We start from the raw sequence: 22,144 nt of genomic DNA on the forward strand, positions 1-22,144 counted from the left end.
AATGACAACAGCAATAATGAAAGGATTGGAATGTACAAATGATGCGCAGTGCAATTGCTCACCACCCGCTGATTGACACCCAGCTAGTCCCCGAGCGGCGATTCCCCACCCCCACTTCCCAGTTCCTATACTGGATGGGACGTCATATGGTATGGAATACCCTGTTGGTCAGTTTGGGTCAGGTGCCCTGGCTGTGTCCTGTGCCAACTTCTTGTGCCCCTCCAGCTTTCTCGCTGGCTGGGCATGAGAAGCTGAAAAATCCTTGACATTAGTCTAAACACTGCTAGCAGCAACTGAAAACATCAGTGTTATCAACATTCTTCTCATACTGAACTCCAAACATAGCACCGTACCAGGTACTAGGAAGACAGTTAACTCTATCCCAGCTGAAACTAGGACATCCACTAAGCGGGTTACCTTGTCACAGGAGGAGATCAGGTTAGTCAAGCAGGAGCTGCCTTTCATAAACGTGTGCTGACTGGGCCTGATCACCTGGTTGTCCTGTATGTGCCATGTGATGGCACTCAAGGTGATCTGCTCCATAACCTTCCCCAGCACCAAGGTCAGACTGACAGGCCTGTAGTTCCCAGGATCCTCCTTCTTGTAGATGGGTGTCATTTGCTAACCTCCAGTCAACTGGGACTTCCCCAGTTAGCCAGGAATGGTGGTAAATGATGGAAAGTGGCTTGGTGAGCACTTCCACCAGCTCCCCCAGTACCCTTGGGTGGATCCCACCCAGCCCCATAGACTTGTGTCTAAGTGGTGTAGCAGGTCACTAACCATTTCCCCTTGGATTATGGGAGCTTCATTCTGCTCCCCATCCCTGTTTTCCAGCTCAGGGGGCTGGGTACCTGGAGAACAACTGGTCTTACTATTAAAGTCTGAGCAAAGAAGGCATTAAGTACCTCAGCCTTTTCCTCATCCTTTGTCACTATGTTTCCCCCACATGCAATAAAGGATGGAGATTCTCTTTAGCCCTCCTTTTGTTGCTAATGTATTTATAGAAATGGTCTTTATTGTCTTTTATGGCAGTAGCCAGAATAAGTTCTAGCTGGGCTTTGGCCCTTCTAATTTTCTCCCTGCATAACCTCACGACATCCTTGTAGTCCTCCTGAGTTGCCTGCTCCTTCTTCCAAAGGTCATGAACTCTTTTTTTTATTTTTCCTGAGTTCCAGCCAAAGCTCCCTGTTCAGCCAGGCTGGTCTTCTTCCCCACTGGCTCATCTTTCAGCACATGGGGATGGCCTGCTCCTACACCTTTAGGATTTCCTTCTTGAAGAACGTCCAGCATACCTGGACTCCTTTGCCCTTCAGGACTATGTCCCAAGGGACTCTGTCAACCAGTCTCCTAAACAGACCACAGTCTGCGCTTTGGAATTCCAAGGTGACGGTTCTGCTGACCCCTGTCCTTACTTCTCTAAGAATCAAAACCTATCATCTCATGATTGCTGTATGCCTAATTGATTTTAAAAGCAATATTTAGACCTAAACTGTTGTTTACATGTCCTGACTGAGTGGAATGAGTTCATGAAAGAGAATGTATTGCCTTGGAAGAATGAAAAGACATTGACTAAAATGTGTAGTAATTCCTCTTTTATGATAGGAACCCCTACTTTCAGCTGCAGTCAGAAGACTGGTCCTTGGCTGAGAAAACAGTTAATATAAGATTATGTTTTATTGCTGCCACATAAATTAAACATAATTTGTTTTTAGGTGCCTGTAGAAAGCAGTGCTGTCAATGTCACCATTTCGAATTTAAATGCTATGTCTTCATACATTATTCAGCTCAGATGCATAGCCAAGGATGGTCTCCACTGTGTTTGCATTTGGAGTAAAGAGATTTTGGTCCCTCACAGTAAGTGAAATATAGTTTTGTCTTACTGGGAATAAGCATGAATGTAAAAGCCTTTTCAAATCTTGTATCATATGAAATAGCATTGTCAGATACTGGTGAAAATACAAAGATCAAACTGATTCAGATGATGGCATGTCTCCATCTTTTTCCATGTTTACCAGAACTCACGAACATGCCAAGAATATCATATAATGCAACTACAGAAATCTCTCCAGGCAGAAGAAGTGTTCTTCTGAAGTGGGAGGTAATGTTCACTTTGAGTCTGGGTACCTTCTGTTATATCTGTGCTATTAATTTATTACTCTATAGGAAAAAATAGACTTTCTCATTGTATTGAGAATACACTGTATAAGCAAAAGGCATTGTATATTGTACCCTTGTTTCAGGATTCACTGCATTTGTATGGTGGTGTTTTGGGTGCTAGAAACTAGCAAGGAAAAACTTCACCAATTTATAAAGTTGAGAAATTATTAAAACAGCAATCTCTGGGCTCAAAATCATTGACTAGAATAAAGATTCTTTACAGCTTGCATTAAAAATTGGTGTGCCTCAAGTTTGTCTCTTAGAATTAAGCTTTCCCTGAAGGGTCCTCACAAGTCTTTAGCACATACAAGTGACGCACATTGTGTTGCATGTGTTCCTAAGGAGCATTCATATTCTTGAGACACCAAAACCTTTTAGAAAAGCTTGGTAAATCTACTAATTTACTAATTCAGAAATGCAAAGTCATTATAATCAGGACAGAAAAAGAGCCTCTGGCTTAGAAGAACAGCAGCTAGCTGCATGCTTCCCATAATGACATTTAAAGTTCAAACCTACGTGTCAGAGGCATCCCCTCTTCTGCAGCAGGAGTCATTATGAGATGACTGACTGTAGCAGATCAGTCAGTTTTACCAGCTGAAGTTCTTTTGGTAAGAAATGGACAACTGACAGTCTTGAATGTGTAGTTGAGGGCCCCACAGGCAATTTCAATGAGCAAGGTGTTACTAGAGGTGTTTGCATGGAAACTAATTAATTCTATATGGATTCTGAGAGAAGGACCATCTACAAACTCGAAGAAGTTTGCCATAGGGGACATCTCTGGCAGAAAGGACAGAGACTGGCAGACTTTTGAAACATCAGAAGATGTGGAAAGTCTTGTAGTTACCCCATGCATTTTTGTTAAGGGAAAGAAAAGACAGCAGAATAAATGGACACCTCATCTCCTGATAAGGATGGGAGATCCCCCTTTTCCCTTATCTCCTGAGAAGTAGGCAAAGCTGCATGGTAAATGATTCATTTTGTGATAAAGCAATAGACCATACATGCCAATTTAAATGTTAAGCTAAGAGAAGAAATTATTCTCCATCTAAATGCTTTAGTTAAAAAAAAGTAATATTGAATATAGTATCAGGGCTAGGACCTTCACTCAGGATAACACACTAGTTTATTATACGAAATAAGGTTCAAGTTCAGATGGCTTCAGCAAACATCGAAGGGGCAGAGGGAAGGAGTGCACTCAACAATTAACATGTTAAATGTAGGGAAGAAAAAAAAAATCTTCGGCTTTGCTGCCATACTTGTTTAAGCCAATCTGAAACAAAGTAAAAAAGCTTAAAGGTGTTAGAGGCTAGACATAGCTCCTCTGCTTTTGCTAATGTTCAGTGAGTAACCTCTACACAGTTCACATCAACAGGCACAAGATAGCTGGCTTCAGCTCTAAACACCCAACCAGGCAACATGTATCGCTCTCATGGCTGTAAATAACACAGGATCTCCTGCAGGACTGCACAAGATAGAGCAGTGCTAGCCTTTTCCAGTCTCATTTTGCTAAGCTAAGAAAGCTAAATTCTACAAGTTTCTTCTTGTGCAATAGACCTCATATTTCACATATCCTAGCAATTATTTCTCCTACACAGACGCCTTTTCCAGTTTCAAAGCCTGGTGAAAGAACCATAACGCTATTCCCCCAGCACCTTTACCAGAGCTTCAAATAATGGTACTAATTCTTCCCTCCCTATCCTGGGAAAAACACATTTCCATCTTAAGAGCTTCCAGCTTTACCAGAAATGCCTCTCAACACATGTGTCTCTGCCTTTTGAATTACTGAACATCATCCTGTCTATGTTATGCTGAGAGTATCCAGTTATTTCATGAAGATAACCCAATCTCCCAGCTTTGTGGTATCTTTACACTATTAATTTTGTGCCAAGAAATAACAGACAGGCTTGACATCAGAAGTAATCCTTGCAGAATTCACAGGCCTTCATGTATGGAGTTCAGCTTCTATCTAGATTGCAGTAATTTCCATTGCTGTGCAGTGCAGTCATTTTTTAATCTCTCATGAAGATTAGTACAGTAAAATAACGAGTGAACCATCACCACCTGAAGATTTGTATCAATGGATATATAACATGTTCCAAAGTTGTAGTATAATTACAAGCATTTATCCTCAGAGAGACCAGATGCCTAACAGAGCCTAGTAGATGAAGATTCCCAGAGGCATAAATTGCAATTAAACACCTCTCATTAACTTTCAAGTTCCTAATTATGAGGGGTATGTTCCAGTGAAATGTAGAGAATGTTACAGCTGCTTCACTGCTGTTATTACTAATTGGATACACATAACTAAGATCTCAATTAAGCAAAACACTTAATCCTGTGCTTAAATCCTCTCAATTTAAGCATGCTCTTAATTTTAAGGAAATGTTTTGCTTCATTGATTCCTAATAACCTAATTAAAAGTGTGATTTTATCCCCATCATTAAAGGTGACATTTTGTTTATACAATTTAATTCCTCTTGATTTTCTGCACAGGATGTAATAACATTTATAGAAAATAATCTTTTTCCTCTTACTAGATAACACAAAGTGAGAACATCCTTGGATACTACGTTAATGTGGAAAGAATACCTAACAGTTGCAGGGATTCACCAAATCGCTTCTTTCTAAAGGACAGAAAAGTTCTTCTAAACCTCTCCATGGCTTATTATAGAATTAATATTTCTGCCTATAACAAAGCAGGAGAATCTCCACAAGCCACCTACATTGTCTCAGACTCCTCTGCAACAGGTACTCACCTTATCATTCATTCGTTAGAGCGGTGGAGAAGTTTTATGAGCAATCTCTAGGCTACCTTTTGGCAGTTTGGGATAGCGTTAAGCTTTCTCTTGAATATTTATTAGGCTGATATTTTTGCATAGTGAGAGACAGTATTGTTTCTTAAGAAACAATTTTGATAGAAGTTAACTAACAGACTAAGCAATTTAATATTCCACTGAGCACTTCTTGTTTTCTCAAGCTAGAGAAATAACTATGTGCTAGATCTACCTATCAAAAGCGCTTATGGAGTGTACTCAAAGATAAGTAGATGCCAACAGTTGAAAAACAGTTCACAGAATTATGTGCAAATCTAAGGCTTTTGAGCTAAGTAACTATTAAGAGACCTGCTACTGTCCTTTGTTTCAGTATTACCCCTACTGGCACATGGGAGGAGGAATAGGTAGGATGCACATGTCATATTCCAATGAAGATTAAAGCCTTTTTGATGCCTAAATACACATTTTTTTCATTTAAACAATAAAACTATTTAACAATGGTTTTCTTACAATATAAGCTAGTTTCATTTGTTATATTCTTGAGGTATAGTTATTGCAATATCTGCTAATTATGATTTATTTTTGTTAATTAAGCTATAGCATGCATAAGTAAAAAGTGTGCAAGTACCCTTGTTGATCTCCAGACAGCTGCAACTAATTTGTTTTCCAGGATTTTCTAACACACTCCCCTCATTCTGTTCTCCTTTGCCTTGCAAAGGCTTAACAATTTGGTTTTGCCTTTACATTTGACTGCTTTAGTTCTCTTCTGATGAAATATATACTACCACCTCAAGCCATCTTTTAACTGACAGCTACTTGTTTACTTAACTTCTCAGCCTGTTTTTCATGGCTTTCTCCAGACTCCTGTTTCAGATTTGGTTGTGCTTCTGTGCAGGTTCTCTGTATCTATAATGAATTACTGGGAAGACACTTGTGTTAAGTGTGTTGCCAAGATAAATTCCTTCTCAGCATGCACAACTTTTCCTCAGTTAGTACAGCCATTTTCTTTAATTTGACTTTATTATATTGGTTTTCAGACAGGAGATGATATGGAGAATTTTGTCTGTCTGCTGCAAGACCCACTTCTTAGCCCAAAATGACAGGTTGCTCTTCTCCCCCCTTAGTTTCAGTCAGAAGGTGTTTCCTAGTTTGATAATCTGTCTTTAAAAATGTCAAAATGTTTAAGATCCTTGCAGATAATGCAAAGTATATGAAATATGAAAATATATAGCTATAATCCATAATTAGCCCCTTCTCCTCATTCCCCAGGTAAGCACCATCTCACAGTTGCTCTAGGTATAGCAGTTAATAGCAGCTCACAGGGGGTTATTTAGCAACATCAGGCTTCCTCTTCCAGAGGCTTGGGACAGCCGTTTCCCCTTTTCTGATTGTGGGAAATTAAAGGTCATGAACAGCAATTAACACTGAAGCTCCCAGAGACCATTGCAAAATATTAGATGCTAAGTTTCCTTCACTGACTTATTAGTGTAAACCTTCCTATATACTGGTCACCTGCAATGATAACTACTTAATGAATCATCTTTGAAAAAGAGCAAAAGAGAGAAAACAAGCAAGAGAGGAGAAAACTGCTTTCCTGTATATTGATCTCTAATGGTACATTTGTTCACAGACTTGCCTGGCCAAATCCATGTCAGACACCAGGGGACTAATGCAGTTGTCACCTGGACTCCAGAATACAATCCAAAATGTTTTGTGGTTGACTGGGGCACTGGTAAAGACGATATGCGCATGAAAATAATAACTACAACTACTGGAAATTTCATGCTAGGTAAGAGCAACCACTGCATCTAATTATGCGGGCACCATTTCATTTATTGGTTATTTTTGATTGGGGAGGGTAGGATTTTCATCCTGTTTTTAAGAGCAAACTGAAGATCCAGATAAGTGCAACTCTTATCTTTGTCCAGCGCTGAGACGTCATCTAATTGTTAGCAACACCAAGGCAGATAAAAAGCAGAGTTTTTAGTAGGATTCTTCTGGTCACAGCTGCGCAAGAAATGCAGCTAAGCTGCTGTTGCCAGTCTGATATCTCTCCTTGCCCACATTCCAGGCAGACCTATACACTACTGGCTTGTATTGACCCTTGTCCCTAGGTAAACTTAACTTTAAATATAAACTTCTCTGTTACAGTCTCCCTTAGATTATTTTTTTTATCCCAATGGCTGTCCTTGTCAGAGCCTAAGTTCTCAACTCTACTATTACTCTTAACAAGCTAGGCATGTTGAGCTGCAGCCAGGGATCACTTTTACAGGACAGTAATCAAAAATCTTGATTAAATTCATATAGGTAACTCGTGCAAAGGCCGTTCAGGAGTGGCTTTTCTGTACAGTAGAGAACATTTAGCTTCAGAGTTCTGTAAATGAATGCACTTTTTTCCTTGGTCCTTCTGCAGCATCTGCACTGCCACATTACATCTAGTTGTTTTGCTTGTTTTTAAATATGCTAGCCGAGGGGGAAATATCTGTCCTTGACTAAGGAACACCTACAGCCGTTTCAGTTCCCTACTTCTCCTTCAGCAGCTCAAGCCTTCCAGAGGGAAACTATAAGCAGATCTGGCATCTTTTAAAAGCAAACCCGTGTTATGTCTTGTTCTGCTTTTGAAATAGTTTGTATTAAGCATCTAGAGACAATGAGGAAGGATGCACGTATTTTGTACTCAGTGTAAAGCACTGTAAACTTACACTATGCTTTGAATTTCAGAAAGTAAAAACTATACAGAAAAGCTATAATGTTGTCTCTCCTCCCCTTTTTTATAATTTATAACTTTTCAGTAAACCCTGATGTACCTTTATTTGTTTTCCAGACAATTTTCAGCCATATAAGTTGTACAAAATAATGGTACATGCATCTGATGTGTGTCAGTGTGAAAGTTTCACAAGACATGAAAAGACTTTTGGAGTGACCCACTTTTACTCAGTTGAAGGAGGTATTCCTCCCCTTTATATAACCTCATGCCTTATATTTCTTCTTGTTTCCTATCTGCAGCAATAAAAGGAATCCTACACAGTTTCTTTTGAAGGTGACTTAACAGCAGTCTCCCGTTAGCATTGCCTTTGGTCCTAGCAGTTACGCACTGGCAGGGAATGACCTGAATGTTGTTCCTTACTGACAAGTCCACAGAAATATTGTTATTACATGTGACATTACCAAAATAACAGAAAGAGGGTCTCAGAGTTACTACTCCGTGTAGCTCAAATTTAACTGTGGCCGAAGTCAGGTTTTCTAATCCTAATTTGGTAGAGTCTTATATTGCCAGTTGCAATAAGTACAGCTGTGGCTATTGGAGTAAAAGTGTTTGTAATGAGACAGTCACGATTTCTACCTACTTTGGTATTGCTTAAGATGAGGGGTTTTTACTCTATGGGATTTCTCCTTTCTCTTCGATCCTTTATGTTATATTTATGACAATTAGAATCAGGCAAGGAGCTCTCTAGGAAGCAGCTAGGTTTAAGTCTTGTATGTCTGTTGCATAAGTATTGATGCAGAACTTGAATTACTATCTGATTTTTAAGTTCCTAGGACAGGTCCCGCCAATGTGACAATTCTCAATATCACAAAGCATTCTGCACTTGTGAAGTGGACCGAAATAGCTGCCAAAGACTGTTTGGGCGTTCTCCAGGGATACAGAATCAGCTACACAGATTCATCGAGGAAGAAGTCTCTGGGTAAGTCACTGTTGCTCAGAACAAAGCAGCAGCTTAAGGCCACAACAGAAGGGCTTCACACAGACCATTAAGTGCTGTTGCAGCACACTACTAAGTTACTTAGATTTCTGTGAGAACTGAGCGCTCTCAAAGGTCAGGTCCTGGTTAGAGTTTTAATGCTCTAGATGGTCCTATGAATACCTAGAATTTTCCGGGTATCATGTCAAATTAAATACTGATAAGAAAATATTTCCTTAAAACTTATAGTTCTAAGACTACTGCAGAATTCTCTAGTAATACTGAAAGGAAGATGTATGCTTTCAGTATTTCTGAGGTATTAAGATTTCAGTCACAGTACTTTTATGTTTCATTGCAACTCAGCCAAGCTTGACTCTGAGCCTTTCTATAGGACTTAAGAAATTATATATTTCTTTTCTGAACTCAATTAGCAGGGAATACAGTTTGTATTTCTTACCTGTTTTCAAAGACACTATTATTAATTTCATTTTTAGAAACATTTTCTTAAATTGATAGCTTTTGTGTTTAACTACAAAGGAGGTGCCCTCTACACAGTGAAATAAATGAAGTTGTGAGCACAAAACACTTCAGTTTTCAAAAAAAATCCCCATACTTCTTTTGATAAACATTTTTCTTTTGGTCTGCAGTGGAAATTCTTCTTGCCATAAATATTAATAAATTAACTGTGCACACACTGACTTTCAAATAAAATTAAAGACGTGTTATAGAAGACAAATATTACCTAAGACCTGACAAAGGAGAATAGCACGGGTTCTATAGTTCATGTTGGCCTATGCCTTTACAGGACCATAAAAAGTAACAAAAGCTTCAAGTACACAGCATTAGCAGGAGGTTTGGCACCATCTTCAGGGGGCTCTATTCCACCCCAAATACCTATCAGCACAAGAGGAGACAGAAGAGGAGTGTCCAGGACTGGTCTTAATTTTTTTTTTTTAATTTTTTTTTTTTTTTCCCCTCTGCCCTAATCAGTCAGTGCAACGGTGACACGACACCCGATTGCCATGTTTTCCAGGCAGGAAGAATAATTTTATTGGAGAATCTAGGGGAAGGAAGCCTATAGGCTGCAGCACCATTTCCACTTCTATGAAGATCTTGAATTCTCAGTGGCAAACTTGAAAAGTAATTTCTGCCCCGTTAAAGGCATACTACAGCATCATTGGTTGCATTATTCTGGCCAGGGGAAAAGTCACTGCACCATCAGAAAAGAAAGGTTGAGCTGAAAGTAGGCGAAGCAGAATGCATGGCCCTTTTTCTGCACTGAGCGATGAGTAATAGCACTGGTATTAATTGAGGTGAATAACTACTGACTACTGTAGTGAGGGTAAAGCATGTGACAGGGTCTAGCCCTTATGTCAGCTGTTACAGCCAGCATGAAAATCACTGTTCAGCCTGTTAGGTGTATTTTCCTGTCATGCAGTATACATAGCCTTCTGCACCTACCACTGAAACATCCTTGGTGTGTTAAAAGCTCATGCTTTTTAACTCTGGATTTAAAATGTACATAAGTATTTTGGAGAAATCTTGTACCCATCCAGAGAACATCTGCACGGTGTGGCTTCCTCCAGGTGTGGATTAGGGCACAGAAATTTTGCCTTTTCCGCAGCCAGCTACACTGATACAGACTCAGCCATAAGAGTTTGTCTAATAGTCTCCTCCCCCAAACCCTCTTGCATTTCAGCTGTTACTCTCAATTCTTCTACCACAAGTTACCATCTTACTGGACTGAAGGAAAAAACCATCTACCGTGTACAGATTTCAGGATTCACTAAAGCTGGCGAAGGACCTCCAACTCTTTCACAGCCTTTCAGCACTCCAAAATACGGTACTGTGGAAGCTCTATGCATCTGTGTTACCCAGCATCAATCCTTGCACTATATATGGTATTATTCTCTACCATTTCCTGATTTTCAAGGAGTAACAAAGTGCTCATGCACAAGATTTATTATTCAATCCTTACTTACTGATAGCAAACGCACAAAATTGTTCCTTTGTTAGAGGTAAACTATGCATCATAGAACAGCTCTGCCTGTATTTCATTACCTAACATGCAGGGAAGACTTAGCTAGGGCTCCTCATCTCTGAAACATTTTCTGACCTTCTTATGTTAGCTACATGCACATATATTTATTTATTGCTGAGTCCTATCATAGATTTCAGCAGTTTAAATATTCTGCCTGTGACTAGTTAAGTTCAGTACTCTTTGCTCTGGGCAAAATCCTGAGCAATCATGTAAAACCAGTTTCCAGTTAGACCCCTGAGCTATTAACTGTAAAAAAAAAAAAAAAAAAAGTCTCTTTCAGTTGCTCCTATTGTGGGTGACAGCTAATCAAAGTATCTTTCGTTTTCTAATAGTTTAAGTAGATTTTATGTAACAGGTCCTAGAGTTCGCTGGTAAAAGCTTGGTTTTTTCAAAGGTGTCTGGATAGGCTAAGAAGGTCAATACAGTTACATTTATAAAGTCTCATATATTGTAATCATATAGGGTTGGCTAAACATGGTCTCCCAACCATTTTTAGCACCTTATCAGTTAAACTAAATCTAACACTGCAGTAGACCCTTTTTTGGTTTGTCCACAGCTTCACTCAATTGAAGCTTTCTAAATAAAAAAAGAAAAGAACAGGCTAAGATAGTATCAGCCACAGGAAAAGTAACCTGTGAAATTGAGAGACAGAAGTATGCAAAAGGCTTCTCCCCACTACAGCTTTTTTGTATTAATTGAAGGAGTTATAAACACAAACAACTGAATAGTCAAAAGCATGAATCAGAGAGAAAAAGGAAAGAAATTAAAAATCTTCCTTGAAATCCTTGGATAGGATTGAATTTTTCAGGAAAATAACAAAAATGCAGAGTTAATTTAATGCAAAATTTTAAAAAATCAAGTAATTACATTGAATTTAAACATTACATTTACTATTTCTCCCCTCTGCAGCATTTCACAGGTTACTTAATCCATTAGGAGAACCTCAGGTTTCTTTGTCATAAAAGCCTTTTTCAGCAGCAAAGCAATTTGCAGCTTTTCAAATACCTTTTTAAGCAAAATCAAGTAGCTGTCTGTTTTTAAAAAAAATAATTTTTTATTGGCAGGTGGGTAGGAAAAGAAAAAGCAAGCCTTTTTGCAAATATGGTTTGTCAGTATCAGCAACACAATCATGTACTGACCACACTTTCCTGGCGCTATTTTGAAACTTTTGATTCAGCTATCTTTAAAGAACACCTCAACCCCGACCCACACTTCACATCACAGACTGCTTTGGTTCCTGTGTTAGCAGCACTGCTCCCACTGCCTGAGCACTTTATCAACCTTCATTAACCTTTCAAGCACTCTATCTCCTTCGGGGGGTTGGGAGGGTGGCTGCGGTGGTGGTGGCGGTGGCAGTGGTGGTAAGTATCTCAAGCAGGTGTTAATGTAGATTCGCAGCAAGAGTTGACAAATGGCTGACTGCAGATAAAATTGTCCTAATGTTCCTAACAGGTGAAGCATGGCATCTACCAAATACACAAACCATATTATTGTTTTCAGGACCAGGTGGGATCTCACCAGAAGAAAACCAAACCCTACTAGTAAAACCCAAAACAGATTAAAAGCCACTTTCACACAAATGGTTTTGTATGAAGTCAGACCTGCATCAGGGTCCTGATCCATTAAACAAGCTAGAGCTCACATAATAGCATGGGGAGTAGGAATACTTCTTTTGTTATAAAGTGTTTATCTTTGGGTGGTGGAGTTAAGAATTCAGCGTGTATATCTAGATATCTTAAAAATACAAACCTGAAAGCCTCAGAACCCCCCAGAAATCCCAGGTCTTGTTTCTACTAGATTTCACTTACAGGAATCCCAGAACATGTGTAAATTTTGACTTGACTTCTGTTTGAAATGTTTCTCTTGTAGAGACAATATTGCCTTTCTATACTTGATACCATAAGTCTGATTCAGTCTCTCTGTTTCCCATCAGATGAAGGAGAATTTGAAGGTCTTGTGACTGGCCTTTGCTTCAGCATGATGTTCATTCTGGTTTTTGCACCTCTCACTTGTTCTCTGGTGCTTAAAAGGTAAGAAGGTAATATTGGCTGAAACTGTTAGCAGCACTTCCGTTTTGTTTAACCCTGAGATTCATAACACTGGGCCTTTTTTGGCATTAAAAGCAACGCAACTCAAAAAGCACACAACACAAAAGCCACCCCACTCATTTACACAGTGAGAGCAATTACAAACCACTATAAACTGATCAAAGTAGTTTGTCAAGAATCTATAATATTTTGCTTTTGATACAGTTATCTGACTACCTCCTGTCTCAAACACCCTTGAAGAGGGCAAGGACCATTTCTTACAGTAGAAAATAGGTTATATATACAGAAAAAGCATGCATTTGATTATTTTGCTCTTTCATTCCCAACTGATAATCATGTCTCTTCTATTGAAATACAAAAATAAATTCTAGCAGCATACACAAATTGATGTTGCCATCAAAGCAGATTCCTGCAAGGACATTTGGATGTTAACTGTATAAATTATGCACATAAGCACATAATGAGAAGGAGTAATGAATGGATGAGTAGGAAGAAGAGAGAATAACAAGGGTGCCTGTAAGATATCGATGAGGTCCTGTTATTTTAGGAGAAATTGTTCTCTGCAGTAGTAAAGCACACCCGCCTCAAATTAATCTGAGGTACAATGTTAGGGGCATACACTACCACTAAAAGAAAAATGGCTTGCATATTAATGAGTTCTAATATTCATTTTCTGATAAACCTAGTTGCATACAACCATTCATATTACTATTATAATATCCTAGAACACTACCCTCCTTTCTTCTCCTTTTTACAAAGCACCAGTCTCAGAAGCTGAAAGCACAGCTGCTAAAGAACAGAACAGACCATACAACCCATGACTTGAAAGCCGTACAGCGTGACATAGTTGTCTTTAGCTTATGCATCAGGCTAACCTCCTGCCCTTGCCATTGGGAAACAGACCACACTCCACATTAAGTCTCCTGTGCATTTTACTTTTCAGATTTTACTTTAAGTTGTTCTTTATCTGATCCAGCCTTTTTGATAAGAACTTCTGAGACCTACACAGAAGTTTTGGCCTAGAGCAAACTTCATTGTGTTAAACATAAGATCATACTTCATTGTCTGGGCCCATTAGGAAAGAATTTTTTGAGAACTGAAAAAACAGCACACAGAAGCCCAGTGTAGCACTACAAAACAGCCATTAAATATGTAGTAGTACTGAACATCTGGAACAGAGATGAAGGTTCCCAAGGATCCCCTCATCTCAATTGCCCGTGTCATTTGTAAAAAAGGACTCCCCAGCCAGCCAAACACCTATCTTCATAGGAGCAGCAAGGAGACCCAATAAATCTACAGCCCCAGGCTTCACCTCAAACCACAGCCTAAACAGAGACAAAGTACCTTACAGCTAATGAAGTCTAGATTTAATTTGAAAACCAGACAACACAGAAACCAACACTAAGGCAGAGTAATGGGCTACATAACCTCCCACAGTCTCTCACAGCTGTGTTGAGGTTTTTTCCTATGGAGGTGAGTCATTGCCCAAAGCTCACCAGCGGGTGCTCTGAGAGCAGCTGCTGATAGGGAGCTGATCAGTTCAAAAATGCCAAGAGACAGTCTCCCTCTCCTCCCCCAGGAGCCAGTGATGAGTAGTCAGGGGTGACTGATGCCAGTAGGATCAGTCAGCTCAGCAGAAACTCCTTTTGAAATTTCCATCCCACCCCACTACTGCCCCTCCACAGGGAAATCACAGCTGGCCACTGCCAGCCTGGGGCTAGCACCAGCATCCCAGGGTGGCAGGAGTGACAGGCAAGCCACCATTACAGGCTGCCTTCTTGGGAAGGGCCAGGGAGGACAATGGCTGAGGTGGTGCCCATGGTGGTGGTGGCCCAGAGAGACTGGAGAGCATAGCAGCTTGTTGCCTGTTTTGTTGTTTCCGAGCCCCTGGGTGCGAGGAAGAAGCTTGAAAAAAGGGACTCTGAGGAGAGGTCTGTGGACCTGTGGTCTGTTTTGTTCAGTTAAAGAAACTGATCTGCTTACTAGTCAGCTGAAACCCATTTGAACAGCTCAATTAGCAAACTCAGCTCTACATTACAAACCCCTTCCACTACAGCAGAAACAGCTGGTGTGAGTTTTTAGCAAAGGTGTGTTCAGGCTCACGTCAGGTGAAACAGTGAGGTACTGTATATAATAGCTCCCAGAAAGAACCAAACTCAAAACAATTGGGAAAGAGCAGGAGCTGTGTTGTACCCCCTGTTCTGGTCTGCAGGTCCCAGGGAGCACCTTCCAGGCCACCAGTGTCATTGCACAGAAGCTAAATACGGCAATAGCTTGCTCTTTGAGGGAAAGTAAACTTCTAGATAAAAGCCCAGGAGCAAATACTTACTAAAACAAACTTTCTCCTATGTGTCCAAGAGTCCTCAAGGAAGATGGAGGGTTTGTGGAAATGGTAGTGAATTAGGAGTATGCAATGATTAAACATAGAGAAAGAGACAACATTACCAGCTCCTGTCACAGCTCCTTTGTCCTTAAACAAATATGCTAATCATCTCTAACTCAGCATTTCAGTGTAGACTACCAAGCTTGGTCTTCAGTTTTTGATTGGCATTATGCTTCATAGCCATTGTAGAATGTCTTGTTTTGATCGTCATGAAAATACCAAGAAAATGTTATGTATAAATGGTAGTTAATTTAAATGCATAGAAAATGTCAGTCATTTAACCTGACAATAAATTTAGAATATTTCTTTACAGGCTGAAAATATCATGCTGGCCCAGTGTACCAAGTCCAAGAAACAGCAGTGCACTCCAAGATATGGCAAGTAATCTTCTGATGGTGTGAAAAAATAGACAAGGGAGATCTTTCCTACTGATCAGTAGGAATCAGTAATGCTAGTTATTAGTCTTTTCACACTTCACCCTAGTAAATGTGTAGTATCAACAGCTCGGAAGCTAGGGTAACATTAGAAATATAAAATGGGGAAGGGTTGTTGTTTAGGCAGAGACTATATACACTTTTTAATTTAACAAGGGTTCTCAGACTTTTCTGAGAATATTATAGAGTGAATTTAAAGGTATGGTTGTTAAAAGAACAAAGCAAAGTTAAATCGGGGTAGATGGAGTCTGAAGAGAGAAATTTTTATATCCAGTCAGTTTTCACCAACTGGAACTGATTATTAAGTACAAGTTACTCAAAATACAAAGTAACACATCGTGGCCTAACTCCACAGAAGTCTCATGATGGAGGCCATGTGTATGGTGTTTTCTGAAATCCGCTCCTCACCCCTCAGTCTCTACCCATCTCCAGAGCAATCCAGGGTCTCTGGCTGGTCAGCTGGTAGCTGGCTGAGGAGTATCCACTAGTCAACAGGCACCAAGGTTCAGCAGCACGTTCAGATCTTGCCCACGGCTTTCCCATATGCATTGGTAAGGATACCTGAATTTCAGGACGGAAGAAGCGCCTGGAAATCAGGTGTTAGAAGGAGGCTGCTGGGGACCATGTTATTCACTTTTGCCTATTAGTGGACTTATTTGCATCTTTGTCCCCTTACCTCCCTGCTTTTAAACAAGATTCTGCTGCAGTTTTGCTGACACCTGATACCAAAAGTCCTTCCTCTAGGACACATCAGTTTATCTCCCAAGTGTCAGACTGCCAACCATCGCGTTTTTGGAGCAGGAACTTGTACTGCTTTCTTTTTTAAATCGCTTTGATTTTTCTGGCAGACCTGAACTTAATTTGTTACTCATAGACCTAGTTTCTCAAGCCAACTTGTGATCTTTAACAAAGCAGACTTCTATTTATTTAATCAAAGATCAGGCATAAGCTGGAAGGTATCTACAAGCCAGACACTGTCCAAATCTAGGACACAGAATGAAGTCATCAGCAATGACATGTCAGAAGACACTGGCAGGCTGCTGGTGGTAATCAAAGGTTTTGCTGAACATCAGCATTGCTTCCTTCAACAGAAAAAGTATGAACTTTCATATTCCAGATGAGGACTTCCTTGCTTGCTTTCTTCCACCTAAATGTAGATAAAGAAGTGGTGAGCTCAGAGGTAGTATCAGATAGTCATTTTACCAAAGCCAGATAGTGCTGAACAAAGGAGGATCAGATGTACAAATGTACAGCTGTACAAAGTCAGAGTTTCAAAAGTGATGCTGTTAGAAGATTGCAGTTTCACTGCTTTGTTCAGTTAAAGAAATTGATCTGCTTACTAGCACCAGGCAACTTCCAGTTGTCAGTGCTGGGATTCAGATGTCCCTCACTGACCACTTCAGTAAAAATAACTCCACCTAATCCTCTTGCTTCTTCTCCACCATGCATTTAGAAAGTGGGACATCTGCAGATTCAATACTTGTTTGAAGTAAGACTTCTTAAAGGCAAAAAAGGAATCTAGTATATTCAGCATTTGGGGAATTTCTGCCTTAAAGAAAGCACAAGACCTGAAGCTGTTTTGATGTAATAATAAGCTTAGGTGGAGTTGAACTGCAGGATAGGAGTTCAGCAAGAAAGGAGTGAGAACTACCAGCCAAATAACCTAATAAGTTCAAAGAATAATTTGCATTGTGAAGAAGTGCAAGTGAAATACATTGAGGCTACATGTTATAGAAAGGACAAATAGGTTCTATGAACTAGAGTGCCACTTTGACATAAATACTTCAAAAGCAAAATATAACTGTTTAAAATGGCATTTAACTGTTTCTGCAGGGGCAAAGCAACTATAAAAGGAAATGAAGCCTGTATTAGCCAAGCCTGGTAGACAAAACCTGTAATGTTGATAACATGGCAGAAATGGAAATAACAGATGTCAGATAAGGGTTTTGGGGAAGGCAGAAAAAACCTCCATGTGAACAGACAGTACACTGAAGCAGTTACCATATATATTGCCTAGAAGTAATCTGATATTATGAACAGTTCATGAAATGTGGAGAAAGGTATTCCCCAAATGAGCACTGTAAAACGGAGGCAAGGAGTAAATCTTACTATATTCCATATATTTATTCTATTTGTAGGTTTCAAGACTGAACCCCATCAGGTTAGCTGAGTGATGTAGCAGCTCTTGACAGAAATACATATATAGTCCAGATAGGTGGCCCGAGAATTTGTACTTTAAATCCAGACAGAGCATTCTTTATTACAACCTAAGGCAATAATACATCCCATGGTGCAGAGCAGCAGGAAGAACTGGAGACACTCTCGATTCAGTCAGCACACAGAGGCCACAAAAATGAACTATGGAGACTAACATGACCAGCCAACCACACCATCAGTGTCCTGTTCTTCACATTTAGACAAGATTCTTCAAAGATGCTGCTGCTTCTTTACCTATTAGTGCCTCTTTCAGACAGAAGCTCATATAGAGCTTATTTTAGATTTGGTAGGTGTAGATTTGGTTAGGCTGCTGTTCATAATAAATATGATAATGGAGGTACATATCACAGAGATCTTTATTCAAAAGAAGGCAAAAGCTGACCATGCAGAGGCATCTACTCATCCCATTACAAGAGAAAACTAGAGGTATTTTATGCAGGGTTGCTGAGATTTCGAAGAATAGCATACTCATTTCCAAGTCAGAACACAAATTGTAAGAAAGAAAAAACAATACACACTTATTTATTTCTTGCAAAAGAACCATAACAGTTTAAACAAATTTAGAGCAACTGAGGAGAGGGAAAAAAAGGAAAAAAAAAAGCTAATAGTTATACCAGAGAACATACCAACCTCACCATAATTTAAAATATTGGTAAAAGTGGGCAAATCCAGCAGAACAATTTAAGTGGAATAGAAGGATGCTTGAAGTTACAAACTGTTCTCCATTTAATCACCCAGAATTTGCAAAAACTTGTAACCCAAGGTATACTTAGATCACAACATGGCATTAAGTTGAATAAGAAACTGCTTGCAGCAGCTGATAGCTAAAACTTGTTTGGCTGCTATTCAATTCAAGCTGCTGCCTTTTTATAGTAACACATTTGTTAAACTTTTTGAAAGCTGTGGGTCTCAGAATAGCACATAGTGAAGCCTACATTTTAGCACCACTATGTTTTGTCCCGTTCACACATAAAAGCAAGAAAAAACTTTGCTTAAATACTGTGGGAGGGGAGAAGATGGCCCTCTGAATTAGGGAAATAAATACTTTCATTGATGTTTCTAACACCAATGAAGTTGAGATAAAATAGACTAGTTAGCATATTATATAGGCAGGACCAGGCTGCCTGACTCCTACCTTTATTTTTTTGTTATTTATTTCAGTAAATTGGCAATTGCACTTTGCAAAAGTATGATGCTAAAATTATTCTTTCTCCTTGTTTTGTCTTGCAGACTAATTGGAAACCCATTTCAAGGTCACTGCTTCAAGCCCTGTCAGACAATGATACCACCAGCCTTTATGTCATAGAGCATGAGTCAAAGGCTCCTTTGAAGATAGATCTCTTTACAAATGGTGGAGAAGACAGCAAGTGTGACGCTTGCCAGTCAGAAGAACCTACCAATAACATAGACATAAGCCTAAGGCATGAAGAAATCCCTGAAGGAGTTACAAGTGAAGAAGAAGGAATCATTTCCATTACAATACCACTCTTGAGTGACTACACCAGCATGGAGTTCAGCCAGAAAGCCCTGATGAGTCCAACACTGAAGCTGCCTGCAAGAGCTGCTCGTCCTCATCTGGAAATGGAACTAAGCAGTAAGCCAGCACAAACTAAGCATCAGGTTTTGTTTGCTCCCCAAGACTACCTCAAACAAAGCCAAGTAGTATTTTTGCCATCTGGACCAACTTTGATGGGACAAGTCAATTCGAACTGAAGCATCTTCATAATTTCCCATACCATAAAATCAAGTTCCAAAACCTCTGATGCTTGAATGGAGCCATTAAGACCACATAGGACAGTAAGCTTGTGCCAGTAGTTAGTCTCTGCTTCAATAAGCTTCCTTGGTGAAATAGATTGATTATATAATTAGATTAGCTATTTCACCACATTCATTCTGTGGAAAGTCCTACTGTCTTCACACAGGCAAAACTTTCAGGGAACTGTATGAGAAACCCTTCCAGTTAGGTACCTCTTGCTCTTGATTTTCAGATCTGATAATTAAGTTCTTCAGTAAAAATTCCAGCAAAAGTGTCTACCACTCCAAAGAAGCTCTCCAGTTGGTCAAAGCTGGCCAAAGAGAAGAGTGAAAAGCCTTGAATTTAGGAATAGAAAATGATGCTTATCCATCTATGTAAAGCACTATCAAGTGCTTATACATCTTAGATCTTTACACCTTTATTCATCATAGATGAATATTGCTGTGTAAATGAAGATGATAATAAGTATCATTACTAGTACTGGAGTTTTTACTTGCATTAAATTAAGGCTATTTCTTCCTACATTTATCTACACAGACATAGAAATCCATTCATGTTCTGTTATGAGATGTAGTTCCAGGTATGATGTCATACTGCACACAATTACAATATCTGTTGAACAGACTTCAAGAGGTGGATAGTTCAGTTAGTCATCCCTCCAAAGCTTGCATAGAGGAGGAATCATTGGACTATAGGGGATAAAATGGTCTTCATTAATATGCTGTCTGTGCGACTCCATTATGTATCTACACAGTGCAAGGAGTCTGAACTGGTTTTCTAGCGCACAGCAGCTTCTCACCCATGAACTCTCTAGGCATTAATGGTTTGCAGTTATTGTAGAAGACCCAGTTTATTGTTGTCTCTAGTTTATGAAGCATTTTATTAAAATTATTTTGTGGAGAAATTGTTCAACTGAACTGTAAGCACCAGAGGCTCCTTAGATGGACATCTTTTAAAATTCTCTCATTAAAAGTGAAGGATGATTCACATTCACACAAATATTTCCATGCATATTAGGCAGTATGAATTATAGAATAGCCATGCTTACAAAAAGCTCAAAGAAATTGCATATCCCGCCCTTGATGGATTTAGTAAGGCCCCATAACAAAACCTCTTTTATGCAGTTTCCTTATTTATATTCACTTTCTCTTTATTTATATCTCTCTATGTCTGTTAGGACTGGCAGGAACCAATCTGCATTTCACTGTGGGTTTTGCAGTGTTTTTATTTAGCACTTACTTAAAATGCATTGTTTTGCCACAAAGCAATGTACCTGTTACCACTCACCCTTGTTATCTCTGCTCATTGAAAGAGGGGGTAACAGGAGCACTGCCTGGACCACCTGTCATGCTTTAAGTCCAGCTGGTAACAAAATGCCACGAAGCGACTCGCTCACTCTTCCCCCCGGCCCCAGCCCCTGTGGGATGAGGAGGAGAAAATATAAAGAAAAGCTTGTGGGTTGAGACAAGGACAGGGAGGGATCACTCACCAATTATGGTCACGGGCAAAAAACAGACTCAACTTGGGGAAAAACCAAAATCAATTTCATTTACTATCACTAAAATCAAAACAGGATAATAAGTAAAACCAAATTTTAAAACACCTTCCCCCCTTCCCAGCTCAACTCCACTCCCGATTTTCTCTACCTCCTCCCCACCAGCAGCACAGGGGGACAGGGAATGGGGGTTGTGGTCAGTTCATCACACGTTGTCTCTGCCGCTCCTTCCTCCTCAGGGGGAGGACTCCTCACTCTTCCTCTGCTCCAGCATGGGGTCCCTCCCACAGGAGACAGTCCTCCGTGAACGCCTCCAATGTGGGTCCTTCCCACAGGCTGCAGTTCTTCATGAACTTCTCTAGTGTGGGTCTTTTCCACGGGCTGCAGTCCTTCAGGCACAGACTGCTCCAGCACGGGCTTTCCCACAGAGTCACGGCCATCTTGGGGTCATCCCCCTGCTCTGGCGTGGGGTCCTCCCTGGGCTGCAGGTGGGCATCTGCTCCCCCGCTCCCCTCCATGGGCTGGGGGGGACAGCCTGCCGTCTCACCACGGGCTGCAGGGGCATCCCCTCCTCCCCCGCTCCTCCACCCCTCCTTCACTGACCTCGCTGTCTGCAGAGGGGTTTCTCTCACGTCCCACTCCCCTCACTCACTGCCGGTTCCCCTTCTTAAATCTGTTCTCCCAGAGACGCTACCACCATCGCTGACGGGCTCAGCCTCGGCCAGAGGCAGGTCCGACTTGGAGCCAGGGAAGCTTCTAGCAGCTTCTCACAGGAACCACCCCTCCAGCCCCTCCCCCACCACCAAAACCCTGCCACACAAACCCAAAACACCACCTGAAGGGTTTGAACAGTCTTAAATCTCTTTCTTCATGTTCTTAACTTCAGTCAGGTGACTTTGCCTGATTTGAATTTATGAGAATACAAATGATCCTGCTATTAGCAGAGCTGTCACTACTTGCAATATCTAGTAGAGGGACTGAAATGAAAAGGTGTTATGGACAATAAAGTCCTCAAAAGATATAAAATCATTATCAAGTAGTCATGTGAACACAGCCTAGTTTGTCCATTTGCCAAATATAAGAATTATCTGTGCCTCTTATGTACAATGTTTATTTCACTTCTGGTCAGAGTGACTTATTTTCCTGGTGCAGTTGG

At 40.2% G+C, this 22,144-nt stretch overlaps 1 protein-coding gene across 1 annotated transcript in view; it reads left to right on the plus strand.

Annotated features, from left to right (window-relative positions):
- The window catches only part of LOC115336506 (interleukin-31 receptor subunit alpha-like), a 34,771-nt gene extending 14,591 nt beyond the window's left edge, over positions 1 to 20,180 (plus strand). Inside the window, exons 6-15 of the mRNA XM_030003582.2 lie at positions 1,713 to 1,854; positions 2,016 to 2,098; positions 4,695 to 4,905; positions 6,562 to 6,720; positions 7,756 to 7,878; positions 8,465 to 8,617; positions 10,314 to 10,457; positions 12,589 to 12,685; positions 15,400 to 15,463; positions 18,968 to 20,180. Of these exons, the coding sequence (XP_029859442.1) occupies positions 1,713 to 1,854; positions 2,016 to 2,098; positions 4,695 to 4,905; positions 6,562 to 6,720; positions 7,756 to 7,878; positions 8,465 to 8,617; positions 10,314 to 10,457; positions 12,589 to 12,685; positions 15,400 to 15,463; positions 18,968 to 19,450 (1,659 nt within the window). The 3' untranslated portion in view covers positions 19,451 to 20,180. The remainder of the gene's footprint in view (positions 1 to 1,712; positions 1,855 to 2,015; positions 2,099 to 4,694; positions 4,906 to 6,561; positions 6,721 to 7,755; positions 7,879 to 8,464; positions 8,618 to 10,313; positions 10,458 to 12,588; positions 12,686 to 15,399; positions 15,464 to 18,967) is intronic.
- Positions 20,181 to 22,144: the final 1,964 nt, after the last annotated feature.

This window comes from Aquila chrysaetos, chromosome Z (genome assembly GCF_900496995.4).
Source record: "Aquila chrysaetos chrysaetos chromosome Z, bAquChr1.4, whole genome shotgun sequence".
Taxonomy (NCBI): domain Eukaryota; kingdom Metazoa; phylum Chordata; class Aves; order Accipitriformes; family Accipitridae; genus Aquila; species Aquila chrysaetos.